General features: G+C 42.7%; 1 protein-coding gene across 1 annotated transcript in view; it reads right to left on the bottom strand.

Annotated features, from left to right (window-relative positions):
* Positions 1-23201, bottom strand: part of FLT3 (fms related receptor tyrosine kinase 3) — an 88083-nt gene that overhangs the window by 12418 nt on the left and 52464 nt on the right. Inside the window, exons 11-20 of the mRNA XM_090031740.1 lie at positions 21664-21775; positions 17396-17574; positions 12039-12142; positions 11811-11943; positions 11625-11729; positions 9502-9612; positions 7545-7698; positions 6888-7018; positions 5275-5399; positions 3050-3172 (exon numbers count right to left, since the gene is read on the bottom strand). Of these exons, the coding sequence (XP_089887866.1) occupies positions 3050-3172; positions 5275-5399; positions 6888-7018; positions 7545-7698; positions 9502-9612; positions 11625-11729; positions 11811-11943; positions 12039-12142; positions 17396-17574; positions 21664-21775 (1277 nt within the window). The remainder of the gene's footprint in view (positions 1-3049; positions 3173-5274; positions 5400-6887; positions 7019-7544; positions 7699-9501; positions 9613-11624; positions 11730-11810; positions 11944-12038; positions 12143-17395; positions 17575-21663; positions 21776-23201) is intronic.

Genomic DNA, 23201 nt, shown 5'->3' with positions numbered 1-23201 from the left:
ATATGAGAAAGAACCCTCCCTCCTTTTCCACTATGTTTTCTGAGTGGTGTACTTGGGACTCTCCATACCTGGGAAGCTTCATTTAAACCTTCATTCTCAGATTGATCAAAATAACCATGCTGGGCATTTCTAAATGTGCTGAAGTGTAGCTACTGAATTTTTATTTTCTGTCTTTACACACTGCTGTCATTGAAAGCCTCACCAATCCAGGGCCTTGACAGATAACATTTTTACAAGGGTATACATTAGATTAGTTTTATACACCAATGTAAATTACACTGGAATCAAGAGTGGACAGATGTGCAGCAATCCCAGGATAGCTACATGCAATACAGCTTTACTATTAGATCAGGAGAAGCAGGAAATAACTATTTGGTCAAGGCAAACAGGCTATGTTGGGATAAGCTGCATACAGACAGCACCTACACCTTACAACTTACATGGGTGAAGTCTTGTCCTTGATTTCTCCAGGGGCCTAGTTCTATACTGCATTCAAGGAAACCATATGGCAAAGGGCTAAATGTCTGCTCCTTGTTTACACCAGTGAAAAGTGATTATACTGGTGCAATGTATTGTGTGTTCAGGCTGTTAGTCTAAAATAATACACTTATAGTAAGCACTGGGCTTTTTAATTTTCTGTTTTTAGGACTGACTTCAGGTCACTGTTGATTTTGCTTCCTATGTTTAAAAAAAATCTTTGACAGAACTTGGCTTTTCTCTCCCTTTTCCTGTAACATGTGAAACAGGTGGATTGTGTAAAGTACTGAATATGACCATAGTAACATATGCAGTGACTACAACAGAGCTATACTGCTTTAACACATGTGAGCACCTGTCTGATAGCCTGCCTATTTTAATGATGCTGCTGATAATACTTAGATATTTTACACCATTTTTCATTAACCCAATCTTAAAGTGCTATGCAAAGGCGATAATATAGACTATTATTACAAATTACAAATGGTGGAAAGACAAGGCTAAGGAGCTTTGACATCTGACTGGCATCCAAAATATGCATGGCTTCTTCAGTGCCACCAAAGCCACCTATAGTCTGAGCACTTGGGGACCAACTCCCTTGAGACCCAAGGAGGAGATCTGATCAAGGAAAGGGGAGCCAACAATGCCCTTTGGAAGGAATACTTTGAAGACCTTCTCAGTCAAGACTCTGCTGCTGATGAGAGTGTTCTTAACTCCATCCCACGACACCCAGTTGGGGATGATCTCGGAATCGCTCCAAGCTTTGATGAGGTGAGGAAAGCCATCAAACAGATGAGGAACAGAAAGACATCTGGCGCTGATGGAATTCCCCTTGAAATTTTAAAACAGGAAGGAGAGGAGCTCACATCCCAGGTTCACGCCTTCATTTTAAGGATCTGGAATGATGAGGAAATCCAAGATGACCTCAGGGACGCCATAATTGTGACAATCTTCAATAGAAGGAGATAAGTCCAACTGTGGAAACTACAGAGGGATCAGCTTGCTGTCCACCACAGGAAAGATCATGGTGAGAACCCTCCTGAACCATCTCCTTCCACTTGCTGAAGACCTCCTCCTGGAATCTCCATTTAGGGCATCAAGTCTCAGTGGGTTTAGGGCATCAAGAGATACAACTGACATGGTCTTCACAGATTGCCAGCTGCAGAAGAAATGCTGGGAACAACATAATCCTCTCTATGTGGCCTTCTTTGACCAGAGTGGAGCTAAACTACTGAATGGATGGTAAGTTGTTTAACCCCAGCCAATTCCAAGCCAAAACCAAGACCACCCTGACCACAATCATTGAGCTCTACTATGCTTATGATGCTGTAGTGTATGCTCACTCAGAATCAGACCTTCAGGCAATCATCAATGTCTTTACTGAATCATACAAGAAAATGGGATTGGCACTTAACATTCAGAAGACTACGGTCCTCCACCAACAAGCTCCTAGTGAACATTCACCAGCTCTAGCTATCCAGATCCATGGTGAGACTCTGGAGAACGCTGAGTATTTCCTGTACCTCAGAAGCCATCTCTCACAGAAAGCTGACATCAGTGATGAAATCCAACATTGCCTCAAATGTCCAAGTGCAGCCTTTGGACACCTGAAGAAATGTGCATTCAAAGATTATGACATTAGATCTGAAACCAAGCTCACTGGTTTATCAAGCAGTCATGATCCCTGCCTTGCTGTGCAGAGCTATCATGGAAAAGGTACAGGAGACATCTAAAGTTGCTGGAGAGATACCATCAACATTGCCTGCAGAAGATCTTCCAAATCCAGTGGGAAGAGAGATGCATCAACATTAGTGTCCTTCTGCAAGCAAATACCACCAGTATTGAGGCAACAATCATCCAGCATTATTCATGATCATTTGTTGAGCCAGCTATGTCATCAGGGTGTCTGACTCCAGACTCCCTAAGCAACTTTTATTTTCCCAGCTCAGCCAAGGTGCATGTTCAAGAGTAGGACAGAGAAAGTGCTTCAGGGACATCCTCAAGGGCAACTTAAAAAAATGCAAATTCAATGTCAACTCATGGAAGACTATTGCCCAGGACCACACCAAATAGAGGAAGATTCTGCTGTAGGGATCTCAGTACTATGAAACTTCATGATAACAACAAGAGATGGAAAAGCAGCAGTGGCAGAAACAGTGTGCTGTGAACCAAATAAAAACATCAAGTGCCATCCTCCCCACATGGAAACACATGTCCAAGCTGCAGTAGAGTCTGCAGGTCCTGCAATAGGCCTCATCAACCATCTTTAGATGCACAAATAAGAAAATCATGGAAGACAATCATTCTCGATTGTGCGGGATTGCCAAAGTAAGAAGTAGGTAATAATTGTATTGGCCATTCAAAATCTGATTTGGCTAACACTAAAACTAAATTTCATTTGCCAAGGACTGGAAAATTTATCAAGGAATATATGAGGTTTCTGAAGAATATGTTCAGCTATATGTATAATTACCAGCTAGATAGAACAACTGTGTATGTATTCATCAGCTAGCTATTCCTTCTTTTTAGTTCTTACAGAAATGAGAAAAAGCTAAGGCAGGCATGGGCTTACATTGCCTTTGATGATGTAGTTAGAATCATTCTCTATATCTCTGGCAAGGCCAAAGTCACATATTTTCACCACTTTTCCATGGGTCACCAATACATTCCTGGCAGCAAGGTCTCTATGGATGCACTGTAAAGAAGGAGATGGTTATTTTCATACAGTGATTTTCAACAGATAGAAGTAATTCCCCACTGTTTGTGATTTCATTCAAAAATATAAGGATGGACACCCATCCCTGCTCAAACTATTCCATGCTCATGAAAAGTGACATAACCAATTTTGCAAATCTAATATCAAATACAATGTCTGAGCTATTGTCACATTCATTTTATGGAATGGTAACATCTGTGTATTATGAGGAATAGAAGACAGCTGTGATAAAAGTTCTGAGTGGCTTTTATGACCTAACCTATATAATTTTAGAGGAAAAAAATCCCAGCAGATGTACAATTTGACCATACATGGATTAATTTAAAACTTTACAGAAACATCAGGACATTGATACACACACCCGGATTCACACCTGCTTTCTCTGCAATAGCCAGAGCCTTCCCACTCCACTCTCCTGCCAGCAGAAGGAGCTGGAGCCTGGGTACCAGGAGACCCAGAAAGGGCTCTTTCATTAGGGAGGGACAGGGAGCTGGTTGAAGGCTTGCTGTTCCTTCTGGCATGACCCCTGCTCCCCATACATGTGACCTGCAGTAACTCATGTAGGTTCATTCACTGTGCTGTTAAATTAAACATATGCAACCTGGTTTCATGGTCCAAAGTAACCAGGGAGTTCCTAGTAACAAGGCTTCTCCAGCAGCTATGCAATCAAAGGTTTGCAGGGTGCTTGGCAGCTGTGAAACTATGAGCAGGCTCAGGGTTTCTGGGCAGAAGGTATCTACTCCAACAAATCCCACAAGATAGCAGGACTGCAGAGGATCCATGAAGCTGAAATACCAGCATCTCTTATTGGGGCAAGTTTTGCCTCATGGCCCCAGTCGAAGATTAATGTAGTCCATGTGGACAGCCGTGACCCTTTAGATTCCACTTTACTCTAATTGGAGACTGATCTGTTACTGGAAATCTTCCAGGCCTAGAGTATGGCCTCTAGTTTCTCAAACCGGGAAGAGAAAAGGAAATGCAATAGGTGGAGAGGCAGTAGATACCCCTAGAGATGACAAAAAATGGTTTAAGCATGCACATGCCTTGCATTAGCACATGCAGGTTACAAAATGAGCTTTCTGGACCTTGGGAAGGGACAAGAAGATAGGAAGTGCTGTTGATAAAAAGGAGAGAAAATAGGCTCAGTACTTGTTGAGGGATATGTTTCTTCTTTCCACTGGTGCGCATCCCCTCTCCTGTCCCCCACAAAGATGGTGTGGTACAAAATCTGGCTCCTTGCAGTTTCTACTACCTAGGCACCTGGTTTTGCCCCAGTTGAAATGGCACAGGCTAAGTTGAGTGCCTATATACATGCATTGAGGCTGCTCTGATGTGCTGTTACAGTGTGTCAGAGCAGATTAAATTGCATCTATTGGAGCATGGTAATTACTGTGCTCCAGCAGACTCTACCGTCACATGCATCAGCGTCCCTATGCTGAAAAGGGGCAGTGGGGGTGCTTTAACTAAAGCTTGTTCAACAAGCTTTAGTTAAAGCACCCCTGTTACCATACTTGAGCATGGGGACACTGATACATGTGATGGTCCAGGAGTTTTAATTATTTTGGCTCTCGGAGCTGCTCTAATTAAAGTGTCCCCCCACCCCGCCTCAAGCACGTGTAAAAATGCCCAGGGCCAGTATTACAGAGTGCTGGACTTGTCATTTGCCCTTTTTATTAGGACTAGATTGTGACCTGGATGATGCGTTGCCACAGGGGAATAAGGACTCTTATTCCTGGGCTGTTCAGTCCTTGGACCCAGACACAGCAGGCAGTGAGTGGAGAGCTAATGGGATGCTGGCTTTCCTTCTCCCCATCATGCTGGCCATGCAGCTGAAGTCCGTATGAAGCTGAGCTGTGAAGGAGATTGTAACCTGCTGCTGATGTAGGCCAAAAGCAAACCGATATGCCTTCAGAGTGAGGGGAGGTGAGGAGCCACCAGTTGGACAGCTCTGTTTTAAAACTATTAAGGAAGACACAGATTAAGCTTGTCACCGTACAGCTATATTTCTCTGGCAGCCTTTTATTAATCTACCTTATAGTTGCATTCTTTACTACCTAAACTTTTTCACAGATTTAACATACCGATTTTGACTCAAGGAACTCCATCCCTTTGGCAACCTGATATGAGAAGCAAAGGAGATCTTCAAAAGTGAGCACATTGAAGTCCTCTTCTTCATATAGTCTTCCATTGATGTATTTAATTTCATCTGCAAAAAATAACCAGACTTACTATTTCTCTTTGCTTCTTTGGCCTCTGTTTAAGAACACAACAACATTGCCAAGCTTGGTCAGACCAATGGTCCATCTAGCCACATACCCAGTCTTCAAAAGGAGCAAGTAGTAGATGCGTTAGAGGGAGAGTATAAGGACAAGGCAGGATCAGAGTAATCCATTCCCTGCAATACTCTCCCTGGCATCAGCTGTTATTGGTTTAGGGATATTAGAGGATACATCCCTGACTGTTCTTCTTAATAGGTCCCAGTGGACCTGTCCTCTATTGATTTACCTAATCTGTTTTTAAATTGGCTATACTATCTGCCTCTACAACCTCCTGTGCCAATGAGTCCCACAAGCTAACCCATTACAGACCTATATTGTTTTCCCCTCAGCCTTCTCCTTTCCAAACAGAAGAGCCCTAGCTTTTTCAATCACTTCTGGTAAGGCACCTACGCTATACCCTGATACTCCTTACTGCCCTTCTCTGTAAAATGTCTATTTCTACTACATCCTTTTTGAGATGCAGAGACTAGAACTGCACATGGGATTCAAGATGTGGTTGCTCCATGGACTTATACAATAGCATAATTATGTTTTTCATTTTTTTTTCAATTCCTTTCTTAAAGACGCCAATATTTTACTAGCTTTTTTGGTCTCCACAGCACCTTAAGATGATGTGATTAGTGAAAGGTCTAAAGGTCTCCAAGGTCACTTCCCTGAGTCAAAGCAGTTAGTTCAGAGACCAGCAATGTGTAAATATAGTCGAGGTTATTTTCCCCATGTGAAATATTTTGCACTTGTCATTGTTGAAACTCATTAGCTGCTGCTTTGCTCACCCACTCAATTTTGTGAGAACTTTCTGAAATTCCTCACCATCATCTTGGGATTTGCCTTCCTGGAATAATTTAGTGTTGTCTACCAATTTTGAGATTTCACCATGCACGCCTTTCTTCAGGTCTTTTATGAAAATGTTGAACAAAACCAGCCCCAACATAGGTCCTTGGAAGACCCTACTATTGAAATTCTTCCATCCAAAAAAATTACAATTTAACTTTTGTTTCATATCTTTTAACCAGTTTTCAATTATCTCCAGATGTTTTCACATTGCACTGTCAAGAATTGCAGTTACTGCCTGATGCATTCTTTCTTCCCATCCAAACATACAATGAAGGAAAAGAGACAGGAGTAGATGTCTTCAGAGTCTAGCAGCACCTTTACTATTATTTCTATTCTGGTAAATAAATGCATAAAAGTTATTTTAAGAAAAGTCCTGAGGTCCTTAATAAGCTTTACTGAGGTGACTATCAAAATTGCAATTGGTGAGAAACAGAATGTAGGACTGGATGGTATCTCATGGTCATCAAATGCAGTCCCTAAAGTTATCAGGACCCAAAGCTGTTGTCAAAACTGTAAACAATCAAATCATTGCTAAAAAGCCCGCATTGCTATTCATTCAAAATAAATGCATAATTTCTCACCTTCCTCAGAAAACATCAGCATCCCGTTTGATTCAGAGATCAGATCTAAGTCTTGGCTTGGTTGCATATCTCCAAGGCTATCCATTTTAACTGATGTAATATATGATCCATTTTTTAATGTAGTTCCCCTTCTGGAGTAGATGACACATTTTTAAAAAGTGACATAGGACAGATAAAGTAATAATCTAGAATGCAAATAACTTTATAGTGAAACATACTTAAATTACTTCCAGTTAAAACCTTTGGAACATAATTCTATCTAGCAGGACACTTCTAAATGTCATAAGTAAAACACATGACACTTGTTTTGGATTTATGACACTTTTAGAACTGCCCCCCAAAATGGAACCAACTTTCAGCTAGTTCCCTATGGAATTCCTGCAGAGACCCAAAGGTTGAACTATAGCAAATCTGGAGTCTGCAGATCAGGCTTCCTTTGTTAGATATCATTTCTCTCCTTGACCTACATTAGTTCATTTAAATTACCTGGATCCTCACATATTCACTAGTGCTGCACTGGTTTAAAACAGCTGAGAATCCTGCCCAAAGTTTTTCTTTGCAAAGTCCCATGGGACACATACTTGAAGCATGCTGGATCCATGCAAGCATATGACTAATAATACATTTTTAAACTATAACTGCTGCTGAATGTTTTACCTGGAGTTTTGTTCCATGTGGAAATTCTGGTAGAAGCTAAAATTGTGCTGTTTGAAGATATCTGTCCACGTTCTGTGAAATTTCTCTCTTTTGCTCCTTAAGTAGTTCAGAAGGTCGCCATAGCAACAATATTCAAAAATCAAGTAAACTGGTCCTGAAAGAATTAACAACATGAATTTCTACTACTGTTTGGGAAACAGACGTATTTAAATAGGCCCTGCTGAAGGTCCCATGAGCCCGCATTCTCTTCTAGTCACAGGTTGAAATTAAAGAACTGAACTGTATAAAATCATTAGAAACACAGTGGAGTCATGACAATACAAGTAATAACCAAAGAAGAGAATTTGTTATCTTCACCTTTATTCCTTTTAATCTGTTCCAGTGGTTTTCAACCTTTTTAGACTCTTGGCACCGCCTAGAAAATGCCAGCTCTTCACTTTCACTCATTTTTTTTGACTACAGAAAAATAATTGAGCTGTTCTTCTGTTGTAAAGAACTCAGAACAGCTGCAACAGGTCAGAATGTTTTTAATACTATGGATTCCTGTTTGAAATCCTTGGGTTTATCTTGTGAATCATGTTTGCACATCTAACAGTGCTAACATTGTGTGGCACCCTGTGGCATCCTCAAAAGGATCTCAAGGTGCCCCAGGGTGCCACAACACCCTGACTGAGCATCACTTCTGTAATCTTATGTGTACCATTTTTCCATTTTACTTTTTCCTCCACTCTCTGCTTCATTGTCTCCTCTTTTCTTCACTCCACTCCTTTTTCTTCAGTTTTCCCCTTCCTTTCCTTTCCATCCACTCATTCAGGCTAATCTGTCAACCTTCTTGCCCTCTTGGTTTTGGCCTTCACACAGTTTTTGTACCAATTTCATGTTTTGGTCAGAGATGTTATATTTATCTATATTGTTAAATTGTTACAACCCCTAGTGTCAACACAGTTATAGTAATATAGAGGAACCTTACATCAGGACACTTCATTCTCTTTCCCTTAAAAGAGGAAGCACTTTCAGGCTACAAACAGATGTTGTTTTTATTATGAGATCAGCTGTGCAAATTAATTGAGTGGTATAGACACTGCCTGAGGCTGTTGTCCATGAAATCAGATTCCTGCTGCTCCCGCAGCTTTAGGAGACCAATCCTGTGAGACAACAGTCCCAGATGCCTGGCTCCAACCAAGGGCGTGCATCTGCAAGTGTGGATTGGGGAACCCCATGGGGTTCCCTTACTCCACAGTGTGAAATGCATGCCCCAGAATCCCCTGCTTGGGGTGGCTTAAGACCTCAGGCTGTCTAGGGCTGTTGTGATTGCACCATAATTGAAAAGACCTCCACTACTAAAGAGTACCACAAACTAATAACATAAATTGTTGTGCTCACATTTTTGGGCACTTAGGGCATGACAAGGGTTAAAAATATCTGTTTGCTTGCATGAACACAAACATTTTTCAGGTGGAACAAAGTTGATCTCTGTTTGCAACCTCAGTTTAAGCAATGTTATACCAGGACAATAGCATCCATAATAATGGTATTCTATCACTTTAACGATTGCAGTATCATTACAGTAGTATAATTTGTGTGTAGACAAATGCTTAACTTTTCTTTCATTTTATCCCTAAATCATTTTCTGCTTCTTGACTACTGCTTAGCTGAAAATTAGGGCAAAAGAGAGAAATTTGTGAGACTTAATAGGGTTCAAAAATTATGAAGTTATCTGCCAATAGCCAATTTTTGAAGTGTTTGTCTAACCTACTCAGATGCCTTCAGCAGTCTGATGATTTAGGTTTAAGTTTAGTTCTTACCTTTTTTATTTATGAAATACAAGCACAAATACACAACTATAAATTGAAGGCAGAAACCAATCTTTGCACAGAATGTAACATTATTTTGGAGAATAAAGACTGCTCCTGCAATTTGAAAAGATATAGTTATGTTTCAACTAAGTGTTAATTACCTGACATAGTGCAAGCTCCAAGGAGATTCACAATATTTTCATGGTTTCCAATATGAGTCATCATTTTGAGCTCGGACATTAGAGCGTCTTTTTCAGAAACATCAGGTTTTTCTGCAAAGACAGCATCATAAACTTAGAAATACATACAGCCTAGAATTTGAATCCCAATTAATATAGGTTCTTTGCAGCATTCATTTACTTTAACTTGATATGACTTAATAGACATAAAGCTAAAACTTATGGAGAACTGGCCTAATAAATATTACTTATAAAAAGTTCAAGGGGTTGGAATTTAGGTGAAAGTGATCATAAGGCAAGAAATACACGAGTGTGGCAAAATAAGGACAAATACTGAAAGAAAAAAAAAAGCAGCAGACTTCAACCAATTGGAAACAGTCCAGAGGGGAGTAACATGAATGACAAGAAACACAAAAAATAATACTTGGGAGGAAGAGTTGGAAGAGCTACATTTGGTTTAGCTAGAACAGCACAAGTTGAGTTGGGCAGTGTAACAGTCTTCCAATAAACAAAAGGCTGTTATAAAGCACATGGTTATATCATTTTTTTCCATGGCTATAGAAAAGAAGTGCTCAGCTTAGTTTGCAAAAATGGGTTTATTTAGATGATTGGAAAAATCTTTTTGACTACAACAGTATTGAAGCACTGGAACAAGCTGCTTAGGGAGGCTATGGTCTTTTTTAAGGACAACTACACTTCCATTAAGGATGGTCTATTTACAGGGACATAGGACTGATGGGGGGGAAGGGGATGTGAGGGGTTTGTGAGTCATCAAGCCTAGTCCCCTGTGTTTGCAGACAACTATTTACCCAAAGTTTTCTAAAAATCATCCTTCCAAACCCGTACGCACTACACCTGCCAGGCACAGAACTGGAAACACTAGTAAGATGTAAAAAAGAGCAGGAGAAACAAGGGCAATGCCAGTGCTGTCTCACCACAACAGCAGAGGAGTAATCAATTAATACATAATCCTAGGAAGAAGCCCATGCGCTACACTAAAGAGGGAGGCAAAAACACCCCACAATCCTCACTGGTCGGATTTGGAGATAAATTACTTCTTAGCTCCACATCTGGTGGTCAGTTTGACCTTAACCAGAAGGCTTCCAATAAGGTACCTGTGAGGTTTCTAAGAATCGGTAGAACCACTTCAGTTAAAACTCCCAGTTGCAGCCAGTGGTGTTGAAATGCTTTGGAGATAGTGGGGGTGCGGGTGGGAGGCCTCAAGCCTCTAAGACTGTGAATAGATATAACATCTGAAGTGCTTCCAAGGGTGAGCCAGACAGATGTATTTGCCCTTTGAAGTGCTCCAAAAATTGTGGAAGTGTTCTAAAAGTAACCCAAAGAAAATAAGAGCTATTTGCAAATGCTTCAAAATTCTCCAGTATCCCTCAGTGCTCTACCTACCTCTAAACCACACTTCTGTTTGCTCTGCTTCTGCTTTCTCCGAGTGCTCCCCTCATCAGAACTGGAAGACTGGAAGCCAAATGTCCTCCCCACAAGAACCCAGATTCCTGGTTTCCAGCTCTCAAAATCCCACATTCCTCTTCATGCCTGGTCTCCCAGTTTCAGCAAGGAATGCTCTGGGAGAAGGGAGGTGGAGCAGACACCAGAGCACTTGCTGACATTGGCTCCACTCCCCAGTCATGTGCATGGATGGAGAGCATGCCACTGAATGCAGCCAGGGAGATTCCAAAGTGCTCCAGCCAGGAGGTATGGCAGAGGGCTGTACATCTGAGGCCGGAGGCTGAAAATGTTCTATTTTTTATTAGAAGCTGCACTTCAAATGTTACAGCTGGTCCTACCTTCAGTATACTTGACCTTACCTTAAAGGAACAGAATGGACTAGGTGACCTCAGGAGGTTCCTTTCAGCTTAGATTGCTATATTTTATATTATACTACAAGTTTGCCTAGCCTAACCCCACATATTTAATACAACTTCATTGAATTACCTTATGGAAGAGAGATCAAATCTCCCTCAATGTGCAAGGTTACTGAGAAGAGTGACCTGACTGAAAAGTCAGAAGTTGAGGCAGAAGGTCTGTTTTTGCCTTGAAACACAAACACTAAACTGCTGCTTGGGAGAAGTATCTGGCATTTACTGTACCTTTAAGCATTTTGACTGCAACCTGGACTGAATCTCCCGTTTTTCTTATTCCATAAGCTGTAGCGTTCATCACTTTTCCAAAGGCACCAGATCCGAGTACTTGCCCTACAAGACAACTTTAGCTGATATGATTTCCAGTTGGGTGCAATGAAAACTGAAAATATGTCTTCATAACAGATTGCTCACCAAATTCCAGATTTTCTCTTGGAAACTCCCATTTGGGATCATACTCAAATATACTGAAATCTATGTAGATGTACTCATTATCAGAGGGGCCAACCATCTGTATCATCTGTAGTTGGCTTTCATATTTCAATTGCTTTGGAGATGAAAAATACATGGCATTAGTCCAACAGAAAACATGGTTATGCAGAGTGGGTGGGTAGAGAGCAAACATTTAAGTTTAGTTTTTACCTTTTTGTATTTATGAAAAATAATAATGGAGGCAAATATAAATGGAAGGCAGAATCCAAACGCTGCATAGACGGCAACATTATCTTGGAGAGCAAAGACAGCTCCTGCAATTTGAAGATACATGTTATTATGCAATGAGTTTGAATTGTGTGTAAATCTCCCACAGTTTTATTATCTCAACTATTTCCATTCCTTTTTAGCCTGAGATTTGGTAGGGAGAATTGCAAGTGGTCAGCAGCTCTCATGTTCTTACATCACAGCATGTAAATATGAACTTTTTGCATGTGGAATGAATCACTACCAAGTGAAGCAGAGTGCTGAGGGGTGAAGGAGAGTTTAGGTGGCACAAATTTTGTGGAGGTGGAGCTGCAGGAATACCTATTTCTCCCTCTTCTGCAGCCTTTCTGTTTTGGGGAAGTCTCTTTAAGCAGCCACAGCCAGAGAGAGTCCCTGGCAATGAAACTAGGCTGCCAAGGTGCATAGGGAATGCTGGGAGCCAGCTGCCAAAGTTATCCCACTGAACACCCCCTCAGGTTTTGCAGTAGGTACTCTGACCTCTTCCATGTGGGACTGATGTCAGTGGACTCTAGGCACATCTACACATGCATTTACTCCATCTTAGATGTACTGTGTAGTAAGCTACTGCACATTAGGAATGTCTACATGTGAATTTACGTGCACCTAAATTTAATGCGCATTATCCTAAGGTCCATTAAGGCACACATCTCCATGTGGATGCTTTAAGGTGCCTTAACACAGCTTGCTGGGCAGCCTGCCCTGGTCAGCAAACTGGACAGCCCCTGGAAGCTCAGGGCAGCATAGCCAGGCAGTGCAGCCCAGCTCTGGCCACGAGGGGAGGGAGGGGTTGGAGCCTCCAGTGGCCCTGCACACAGTCAGCTTGACCTCAGTCCCAGCCCCAGCTCTCACCCCCTCCCCATGTTCTTATCTCCCCAGCTTCAGACAACAGCAAGCTGAAACCAAGCTTGTGGGACCTCACACAGCCACTGGGCACCACCAAGAAGACACAGCAAGTGCTGTTCTGGGCATTGCAGCACAGGCAGGGCCTTTGCTAGTGGGTCCCCTGCCCCTACCCCCCTGCGGTGGATTAGCTGGCTGGCCTCCTGCATGGGCTGAGCTGTGTAGAGTCCCCCAGGAGCGGATGACACATCTCCCACCTTCAGTGCCTGGCACAGAAACCAGGTGCTTGCCTGGGATGGAGGTAGGAGGAGCAGAGAAAGCCATGCTGAGTGCTGAGGGCAGACACAGTCCCAGCCCACCTGCTGTCCCAGGTGGGAGTCCCAGTTCAGACTTCTAAGGGCTCCTGAATCCCAGGCAGGCACCAAGGCGTTCCACCTCTTCAGGGATGCATTGCCTGGCTAGCAAACCCACCCCGATGGAGAGGCCAGGGAGGGGGGAGCCACTGTCAAAGGCCCTGCCCACACTGCACTGACCCCTTCCCCTGCAGGTAGTCATGGGGAGGCCTGTCTCTTGTGCTTTGAAAGGAGCCCTCGTGCCTCCTGCCCCCTCCGCCAACTTACCACACACTAACAGAGACTGCTGCTGCAAGAAATGCCGCTCCAGCTCTAGTGGCTGCGCCTTGCAGAACAGAACCTGCTGCATCTTCTTCTTGGTGGTACCTGGCAGCAGTGCAGGACCCCATGGGCTCAGCTCCAGCCCACTCAGTCATATAGCATTAAGGTGCCTTACAATGTCTATATGTGGATTACTGTGCCTTAACTAATCATGCCTAAATTTGATACTTGCTTTATGCAGGTATTGAGTTTAGGTATGATTAGCCTAAACTTGCCATTTTTAAGGCACATTATGGTACACATGTATAGACCTGTGCCCTTAGTGTGCCTTAAAAATGACTACTGCACCTTAAATCACAACATGTAGATGTGCCCAGTACAGGACAGTCTCCAGCTACCTCCAGGCTACGTGTGCTTCCCTGTGCAGCCTGGGGCTGGCTGAGAACTGTCTTAGTCAGGGGCAGGTCCCAGCCAGCTCCAGGCTGGGTGGGGAACTTCCCCATGCAGGGAGCTCCCAGCCCCTGCTCCACAATCACAATCGCAATCACAGAGTGGGGGCTAGGGAGCTTGTTCCCTGCCCAGCTCTGCAAGTGTGCAGCTGTGGGGGGGAGCAGGCTGGGGAGCTTGCTGCCCCTCCAGCTCCCTGCTCACAGAGCTGGCAGGGAACAAACTCTCCAGCCTGTTCCACCCCCCAGCTCTGTAGTCAAAGAGCTGGACAGGAAACAAGCTCCCTGTCCCCTGCTTGCTGGGAGCTCCCAGTGCCAGCTCCATGACCACAGAGCTGCTGCTGGGAGATATGTATCTCCCAGCCTGAGCCCCACAGTTCTGGGGCTTGGAAGACCCTTATCTCCCAGTCTGAGTCCCCCAGTTGTGGGGCTCAGGCTGGGAGGTAAGGGTCTCCTAGCCTGAGCCTCAAGATCATGGGGCCCTGTGGTCATGAAACCACCCACTGCTGTGAGACAAGGGTCTCCCAGCCCCCCACTCCCTGATCATGATGGTGGAGCAGAAGGTGGGAGATCCTTATCTCCCAGCCTCTACTCTGGCATCATGATCTGGGAGCAGGGGGCTTGGAGCAAACTGCTTCCAGGGCAGGGGGACATAGTTCTTGCCCGAGCTCTCGTGGCGGAGCCCACCCCAGCAGCAGGTAGCTCCTGGGAGCAGGAAGCTATTTCCTGCCCCTCGTGGATGGCTGACTGAGCAGATTTGGCTCCCATCCAACCATTTACATGAGCACTGCAGTGCTGATACTAATACCAAGTAAATGTGCTACTTCTAGGGATGGATGGATGGCCGTGTTGTAGAAGCCCAGCTGCAGGTAGTTACCTAATCAGGGAGTACCCTCTAGCAGCTAAGAGCCCAGAGGAGAGCAAAGAGTGAGGAACTTGAGAAAGAAGTAGTTTGTTTCCAGGAGGCAGACGAGAAATCATATAAGCTTGCTATAAGGAAGAAGCCAGATCTAAAGGGTTTCTCTTATGGTCTGGAGAAAATCTAAATGTTGTTTTTTGCTCATTTATTTGTTTGTTTGGTGTGAAGACTATTTCTCTTGTTAGGAGAACTGGCTGAGGGGCTTCCAATGGAGCAAAGCCAGCCTGTAGGATAACAGGCACACCAACCTGCTTACAAGGACCTTCATGGATATTTCTCTTCCTTCTTGTCCCCCCGCCTCTGTGGGACATCCTATTTCTATTCAAAAAGTAAACATCACATGAACCTTTAGATCTATTTAGACCATTGTTCAGGTAGATCTAATTATGTTATGGGTATCTGATCTATGAAAGGCTAAGAACAAGAAGTCAAACAATTAGACATTTCTAACTTAACTGTATAACCCACCCAAACACCCAATATTAAAAAGGCACTTGTTAACTTAGGATTCATTGTACAAAACCTGGCCAGAGTACTGTTCTGCTAATTGACAGTAATGGTTCTTGCCTATCAAGACCATAAATTCCAAAACAATTAGGGCTACCTCTCTCATCATATAGATGAATACCTGATTGCTAGGGCTGTGCGAAGCTTCGGTCTCTGATTCGATTTAGCAGAGGTTTGGTCTGATTTGGCGGCTGAATCTCCAAATCCAAATTGAATCAGAGGACCCTTTAATCTCTCTGAATTAAATCAGAGATTTGGAGAGATTTGGCGATTCAGACATAAACACAGCTTTAAATGTTTTTCTACATACCTCTAGGTAGCAGGCAGTTCATGAACGGTGCAATGCTGGGGCACATGGAGTGTCCCACAGAAGCACGGCAGCTCCCCAGCACACTTGGCAGCAGACCTGGAAGTGGACCAGAAGCACTTCCAGTCCACTTCTGGGTCTGCAGGGGAGCTTGCTGGGGTCCGGCCCTGTGCTCGCCCAGCTCAGCAACTGCTGCCTCCTGGGTCTGGGGGGCACCTGGGGTCCCCCTGCAATTGATTGCTGAGCCAGGGAGGATGCAGGGGGACCCCCAGCATGCTCCCCAGTGGACCCAGAAGTGGACCAAAAGTAATTCCAGTTCACTTCCGGATTTGCTGCTGAGCATGTGGAGGGCCCCTCCCACACTCCTGTGGGACACTCCATGAGCCCCAGCGATCATGAGCCATGTCTGGTACCTTGAGGTAAGTAGAAAAAACATTTAAAGTTGTCTCCGTGTCTGAATCACTGATTCTCTGGATCAGTATCTAATCTTCAGATTTGGATTCAGCTGAATCAAATCAGGGACAGTGATCTGAATCAACGAATCGAATCACTGTCTCTGATCCAGGCCAAATCTGAATCCGAATCAAATAGGCCCTGCTTCGCACACCCCTACTGATTGCACATTCAGAAGAGTAACAACGGCATTCAGTGCATATCACTGGGTTCCAGCCTCTTATGGAACGGTGTACTCCAGTATAAAATGCCAACTAAGCTATGAGTATGTTACAATCAGCCACTCAGGCTGGGTGCCATAAAAAGGGAAAACAACACCATATTGAGAAATAGTATTAAAATCTGAAATTCCCGCCTCTTCCTTGCTATACTTTTATGATTCTAGAAATGCTCAACTTATACAAAGCCATTCTAACAAATGGACTGACTTTGCTATGATTTCTTTCTTCTCAGCTTCTGCTCTTTTCTCAATAGCTGTTACATGTCTCTGAAGGCCAGGAATCAACAACTTCCATATCCTATTTAAGATTTTATAATCTGAGGCATAATGAATCCATCAATTATAGTCCACTCTTATGAAGACATCACCTTGTCTCTGCAAGACAAGGGAAATCCTTATGCTCAGACTGAATAATCCAAATATTGGGTACTTTGTAACACTTCCTAAATAATGTTCTAAGTTTTCTGTTGCTTACGTATTTTTCCATATGGAAAAGATATGGGCTATGAATCTTGTCTCAGAAAAAATAACAGAACAGAGAAAGACCTCACAGACATGTTGTATTCCTCTATGCAGTCATACATAGAAGGTCTTGCATGTTGCTTTATACAAAGGGAAAGTTTTCAGGTGGAGATTATTGACAAGATTAAAGAAAAGACCTACAGCACCTTGGGCCTTGATTCAGCAGGACCCTATCTAGCAGCACTCCCACTGATTTTCACGACAGAGGAGTCCGCTTTGGATTTGGTCCCTAACACCCAATCATTAAACTTAAGAAAAAGATTTTGCCAGAAGAGATGCATGTTTTACCCACAATTCCACACAGTAACATGTGTAACCCTCAATTCTATCTGTTAGGAATACTGTATTGTGAACCAGCTGTCCAGATAAATGGTATAGAAGAGTCTTCCCTCACCACCACCCCAGTCTTTAACTAATTAGCTTGAGATTGTCTGCAATAACTGTAGAGTACCTTGCCGGTTAACAAAAACCTTCTCACAGGAGGAGCCAACAGAATTGTTCGCACAGCACTCAACAGAGAAGCCTGTTACTGTGTCCTCTAAATCTAGCGTGCTGCTTGAAATCCAGGACCCCAAACTTCTCTGTTCAGGTATGACATTCGAAATGCCTTCTGTGATTTCTTCCGTGCAACTGAAAAGAAGGGAATCTGACTGTGATTTGACATCTTACACCAGTTTTGTGGGGGCTAAGGAATGGGAAGGGTCTGCTCTCTGTGTCAGAAGAAGATTGCTGGCCTTGAGTTTTACTGTATTTGTCGCTGGATGTAGAAAGGCTCAGGGTAGTTGCTGGTATCATTGTCTATGTGATTGTAATTTTAACTGTGTTAAAAGACGCCAAGAGCTAAGGATGAAGAACTTTTGTGTATTATGGATCAGGTTTCAACTGCTAGAAGTGAACTGAATTCTGCTGATTTCAGGGGGGCTACAGCAGTTCATATCCACTGATAATCTTGCCTTCTGAATCTTGATGAAATAAACAGAAGGGAAATTATCCAGATTCTATTTTAGGCTCGCTCTCTAAGATTCACCTTTAACTCCTCCCTCCTCAACTCTGCTCACTAATCCCTTTCCATTAGAACTACTGCAGATGCTCTGAACTTCTGAGCTTCAAAAGAGCTGCCATTTGAAACCAAGAACTTTCATAAAAAAAAAATTAAAAAAAAATCACTTTTTTCTTTTAGTGTATTCACTCCAAAATTATATTGGTATGATATTATACTATGTGTGCAGTATATATATAAAAATTTGGATCCATACATATTTTTGTACTTTAGGAGAGAGCAGAGCGACAGCTTTTCATAGAACACATGATTAGGCCTCTCCACACGGCATATAAGGTACGGTGTGTGTGTGTGTGTGTGTGTGTGTGTGTGTGTGTGTGTGTGTGTGTGTGTGTGTGTGTGTGTGTGTGTGTGTGTGTGTTAGGGCTGTGCAAAGCTTCAGGTACTGATTTGATTCAGAGGAGATTTGGCCCGATTTGGTGCCTGAATCTCCAAATCCGAATCAAAATCAGGGGATGAATTAAAAGATCCAAATCAATTCAAAGCTCTCCAAATAGATTTGGAAAAGATTTGGAGAGCTTTGACAATTTGGGCAGTCCCTGCTTGCTGCCACAGAGAGCTGGACTCCATGCTGGTAAGTAAGGGTGGTGGAGGGGGGGAAAGGACCATAGGGGAGGCCTGCCAAGCCCCATCCCTTGCCTGCTTCCCCTGTCCTCCCAAGTGCCCCCAACCCCTGCTCGCTCTCCCAGCCCCCTCCATGGCTGCCCGCCCACCCCACCTCCCAGCCTTTTAAACTCCAGCCCCCTGCCCCTGGACTCACTGGCTGCTGCAGCAGCCTCGGAGCTTCTGGAGGCTCATGGTAGAACCCCCATGCAGTGTGGGGTAGTGGGGGGCAGCAGGGACCCCCCCCCCCCACTGGACAGGAGTGGGTGAGTCAGGGCTTTTTGTTTTTTTTAAAGGGCCAGGAGCTGGGGTGGGGGAAGGGGGTCATGGCAGAGCCCCTCCTGCAGCTTGGGGAAGGGGGGTGGTATCAGGGATTGCCCCTCCACCTGGCAGCAGCCAGTAAATGGGGGCTTTTTTTCCCCCCAAAAGAGCCGGGAGCTGGGCCAGGCAGGGGTGGGAGAGCGGGTGGGGGATGAGACCTGTGCGATTTGGAGGTTCAGCTGATTTGACAGAAGCTAAATCTCCAAATCAGATTTGGCCGAAATCAATTCAAGACAGTGGTTCAAATCACCGAATCGAATCACTGTCCCCTAAATTGGCCAAATCCAGATCCAAAGCAAATACCAGCTGCTTTGCACAGGCCTAATTATATAACACATATACACACCAGTATATGGAAATAGTCACTCTTGACTACCATATTTAAGCAAAACAAAAAGGGATTTTGTACTTTAGGAGAGAGTAGACCGACAAGTGTTCAGGCCTCCGCAAATAACTGATTGTTCAGGTCAGCTACTGAACTGAAAGATCATAAAAATTATACTTGGTTTAGCCTGAACCAGGTCTTTGCTTTTTAATCAGTCAAATAAAGAACTCATGTAACTTGACACAAAACATTTAGCTTGATCAGAAACAGAAGCTTTCATGTTTGACGTTCACAGAAAGAGTGAAGGAAAAGAAGAGACTCACAAAACCTCAGGGGCAGAAGGAGGAGTCTTTGTTTTACTTTATATCTCAGTCATTAGAGTATTCACCCAAGCTATGGGAAAGTGCACTAACCACCATGTTCTCAGAAATCCTAGTTGGGATCTTCTCACTCTTTCCTACTGACCCTGTTTCACCATGTATAAATATTTAATTATTCACTGGACCAGGGACTGGGACCCAGGTGCGAGTGCCCTAAACCTCAGGCTACAAGGTAGTTCCACAGTTTCTCCCACCAGAGCTATTCTACTTTGTATAGATTATTTAAATTGTTATGGTGCGTGTCTACACAGGACACCACTGCACAGCTGTTACTTGCTAATACAAGTACTAAATAAATGCACAGTATGTGGATACCTTTAAGAATGTTATCTATAAGTTGTTACATTGGTCTGGGGATTGCAGGAGAGAAGGGCAGATCAGTAGGCTAAGAAGGCTCTCTGAATAAACAAGCTTTATCAACTTCTTGGTCTTTTGAAAATAACACAGCAAGTACTAAATAAATGCACGCTAACTGTAATTACTGTACAGTAGCACCAGTGAGCATCTTTTAGGTGACACTATGGTGCAGTAGCCTAATAATACTGCACAGTAGCGTATTAGCATTGTCCATGCTGTGACACGCTACTGCTCAGTATTTTTCAGCTACTGAACAGTCAGCGTCTCATGTAGAAATGCTCACTGAGAAACTGATCACAAATGTAAGAATGGCACCCTCTAATGAGTAAAACTCTCCTGGCAGGTGGGAGACCTGAGTTTTAGATCCTTCTCTACTGAATATTTACTTCAGTAGAAAAGAAACTGTGACAAAAATGCAACCATGACAACAAGAGAAAGGGAAAGCATGCTTCCACCAACTTCCCAACTCCCCTATAGTTATATGATCAGTGTTGTTGCCTAGGAGGTGGAAGATGCCAGTTCAAATCCCTTCAGGCAGTTTATGTATTTGAACCAATGTCTCCTATATCCTAAGTGACTGGTGAACAACTAAGTAAAAGGTGAAGCCCCTCTTCTTTGGCAGTTTTGTGAATCGAACCCTGAAAATGTTTTTCATTCCAAACTACCTTGGTATGAAAACTGGATCCAAATACATTAATAACTTTGGGATGACAAAAGATGGCATGTTTAATGAATTTGCTGTTTGCCAAAAAAAAAAAAAAAATAATAATAATTATATATCACCCAGATTTATATACAAGTCCCTTAAAGACAAAAAAGTGTTTCCATAACATTGGGTTCCACAATTACAGCATTTTACTTATTGAAAGCTACATTGAATGTTTTAAATACACTAGTTATATGATGTCTTTACTTTCTGATTTTTGTACAAATAGTTATTTGGAAGAGTGGGATTTAACTCTGAAAACGCAAGTTTAGGAAAGTTGTCCAAATACTTTTAAAACTTTTTAAACACACTTAGTCTTAGCCATAAAATGTCATGACTATATTTGACAGGTTATGATGCATGTAGGATTATTAGATTATACATTCATAATCTCAGTTTCTTGGAATTTGCAATGTAATTACTACACATTTCAAGATTCACCTGTTCTCTTGGAGATTTAGGCTTAATTCACTGCCTAGTTAAGTAACTGAAGGCTATGACTGACTTTATTGGGCACTAGATCAGATCCTTAAATGTACTTCAAAGTACTGAAATTATTAGGCTGTTCAAAGAAACTCTTAGCACTTTCAGGTATTCCCTGATGTATTCACCTGTCCTGACAAATTGATGGACCAAGAAGAACTTATACATGAACTAATATTTAGTTTGTGTGCAGTTAAATAAATCTCTAACTACTAATATAAACCCACCTGTGTTTATTCACAAAGAGCTTCATATATACATTATTGTGGATTAGATGTTTTCCCATCAAAAAAAAATAAAAAAATCTCTCATTGACTTAAGTAGATTTGATTAATCTCTATGCTGGGCTCCCATTTATTATTTTACAAGTACCTAAGAGTGCATTTTGCAGTTTTCTAATCACTGGCTAGTCTATATTTTAACCAAAGAAGTGTCATAGAAAAGTTCACTGCTATCAACAGGAGAGAAAAATGTTACTATTTACTTAGAAGGATCAGGCTCCAGGCAGTTTCTCCAGGTCCAAGACGATGCAGGGTAACTTTCAGAGGTGCAAGAAATATCTCTGGATGTTGAATATATCATTATCTCAGGCACCCCTGCAACAAATATGCAATCAAGTTTTCAACAATACTTTAGTCAATAATTCATGAGGGATGGTAGAGGATTAGCCATATCAAAAAGGACCAAAAGCTGCTCATGCATTTATAAGGTGCTCCAATTCCAAAGGCTTTCCATATGTATTCAAGAAGTACATTTCATATTGTAGTTATTACATATTGTTGTTATTATTACTATTACTACTAATACTTCTACTTTACCAGACAAAAGTCAAGGCATGTAACTGAACCAATATCTCATAGTTAATCAGTAGCAGAGGCAGAATTTGGATCTGGGACTCAGAAAAAAGACCCAAATTGTGACTGCCCCACTTTCAAAAACTCTCATTAAAGACCATTTTATTGTAGGTTATTACGTGGTTCCAAGACAGCACTAACATGTAGCGCAGGCCTGATTCCTGAGCATTCTAATACTATAAAAGCCTAAGTCCATCCATCTGTCCATATTGCTTTATTTGCGCTCCGATTGGCTGACGGAAACAGCCAGAGTACTCCAAGTGTGGGGGAGTGCCACCATGATTCCAAAGCAGTGCTGAGGACCCAACAGGGGAAGTTAAGGCCAGCCCATGCCACTTCCTGCAAGCTGTGCCGAAAACCAGACGGGGGGTGGGCGAGCCGAGGCCAGTAGTGCCAGCCTCGACTTCCCAACCCCACTGCCTGCAAGAGGCAGAGCAGCGGCAGCATAGGGTGTTAGGTGGCAGCACTCCATCCCAGCCCCCGCCTCCCCGCCACAATCATTTTTGATGGGCAATTGGCTAGCGTTCAATAAAAAAAAAAAAATATATGAGAGGGTGTGTGTGTGTGTGTGTGTGTGTGTAAAAATACAGATTAATGGAAGTGCAACACTGAAACATACTTAATATTCAAGGATTTAGCCATGATTTCATTAACTCAGTAACAGCATCAAGTACAGAAACTACAAGCAGATTATTGTAAATTACACCAAATGAGTGAAATTTAATCATATAACTCCTTCCAAATATCAAGTTTTTGGTTTATTCAAAGTCCTGCTTTATTTTGCTTCTTTGAAGTAATGTATTTATATATCAGTTAGGACACAGCCTTTGAAAGTCTTTGTGGTTTTCCTAAGAAATTTTTATTTTCTGGGTACATGATTCATGTCTCATTTTTTACTTCTGTGCTTGTGACATGTTAAAGGAAGGACTTCTTTGTTAAAGGATAATTTCTTGTTCAGATATTATAACTAGGAGATTTTAGGTGTTTTCCATTTGGGTTTCATCAAGGTTGGAAGCCTGAATCTCTTCAAACTTACCCCATTCTAAATCAAGGGAACCTCTATTAAAATCTGTAGAAGAGTGGTACAAAGCAAATTGAGATTACAAGTAAACTGGATGCAGAGAACGCTGAGTAGGAAGTGGGTAGGATGGGATAGCCACAGCTGCCC

Source organism: Crocodylus siamensis, chromosome 1, assembly GCF_052110815.1.
Source record: "Crocodylus siamensis isolate JL-2025a chromosome 1, ASM5211081v1, whole genome shotgun sequence".
In the NCBI taxonomy this organism is placed as follows: domain Eukaryota; kingdom Metazoa; phylum Chordata; order Crocodylia; family Crocodylidae; genus Crocodylus; species Crocodylus siamensis.
This window is presented reverse-complemented; position numbering and strand designations above follow the sequence as displayed.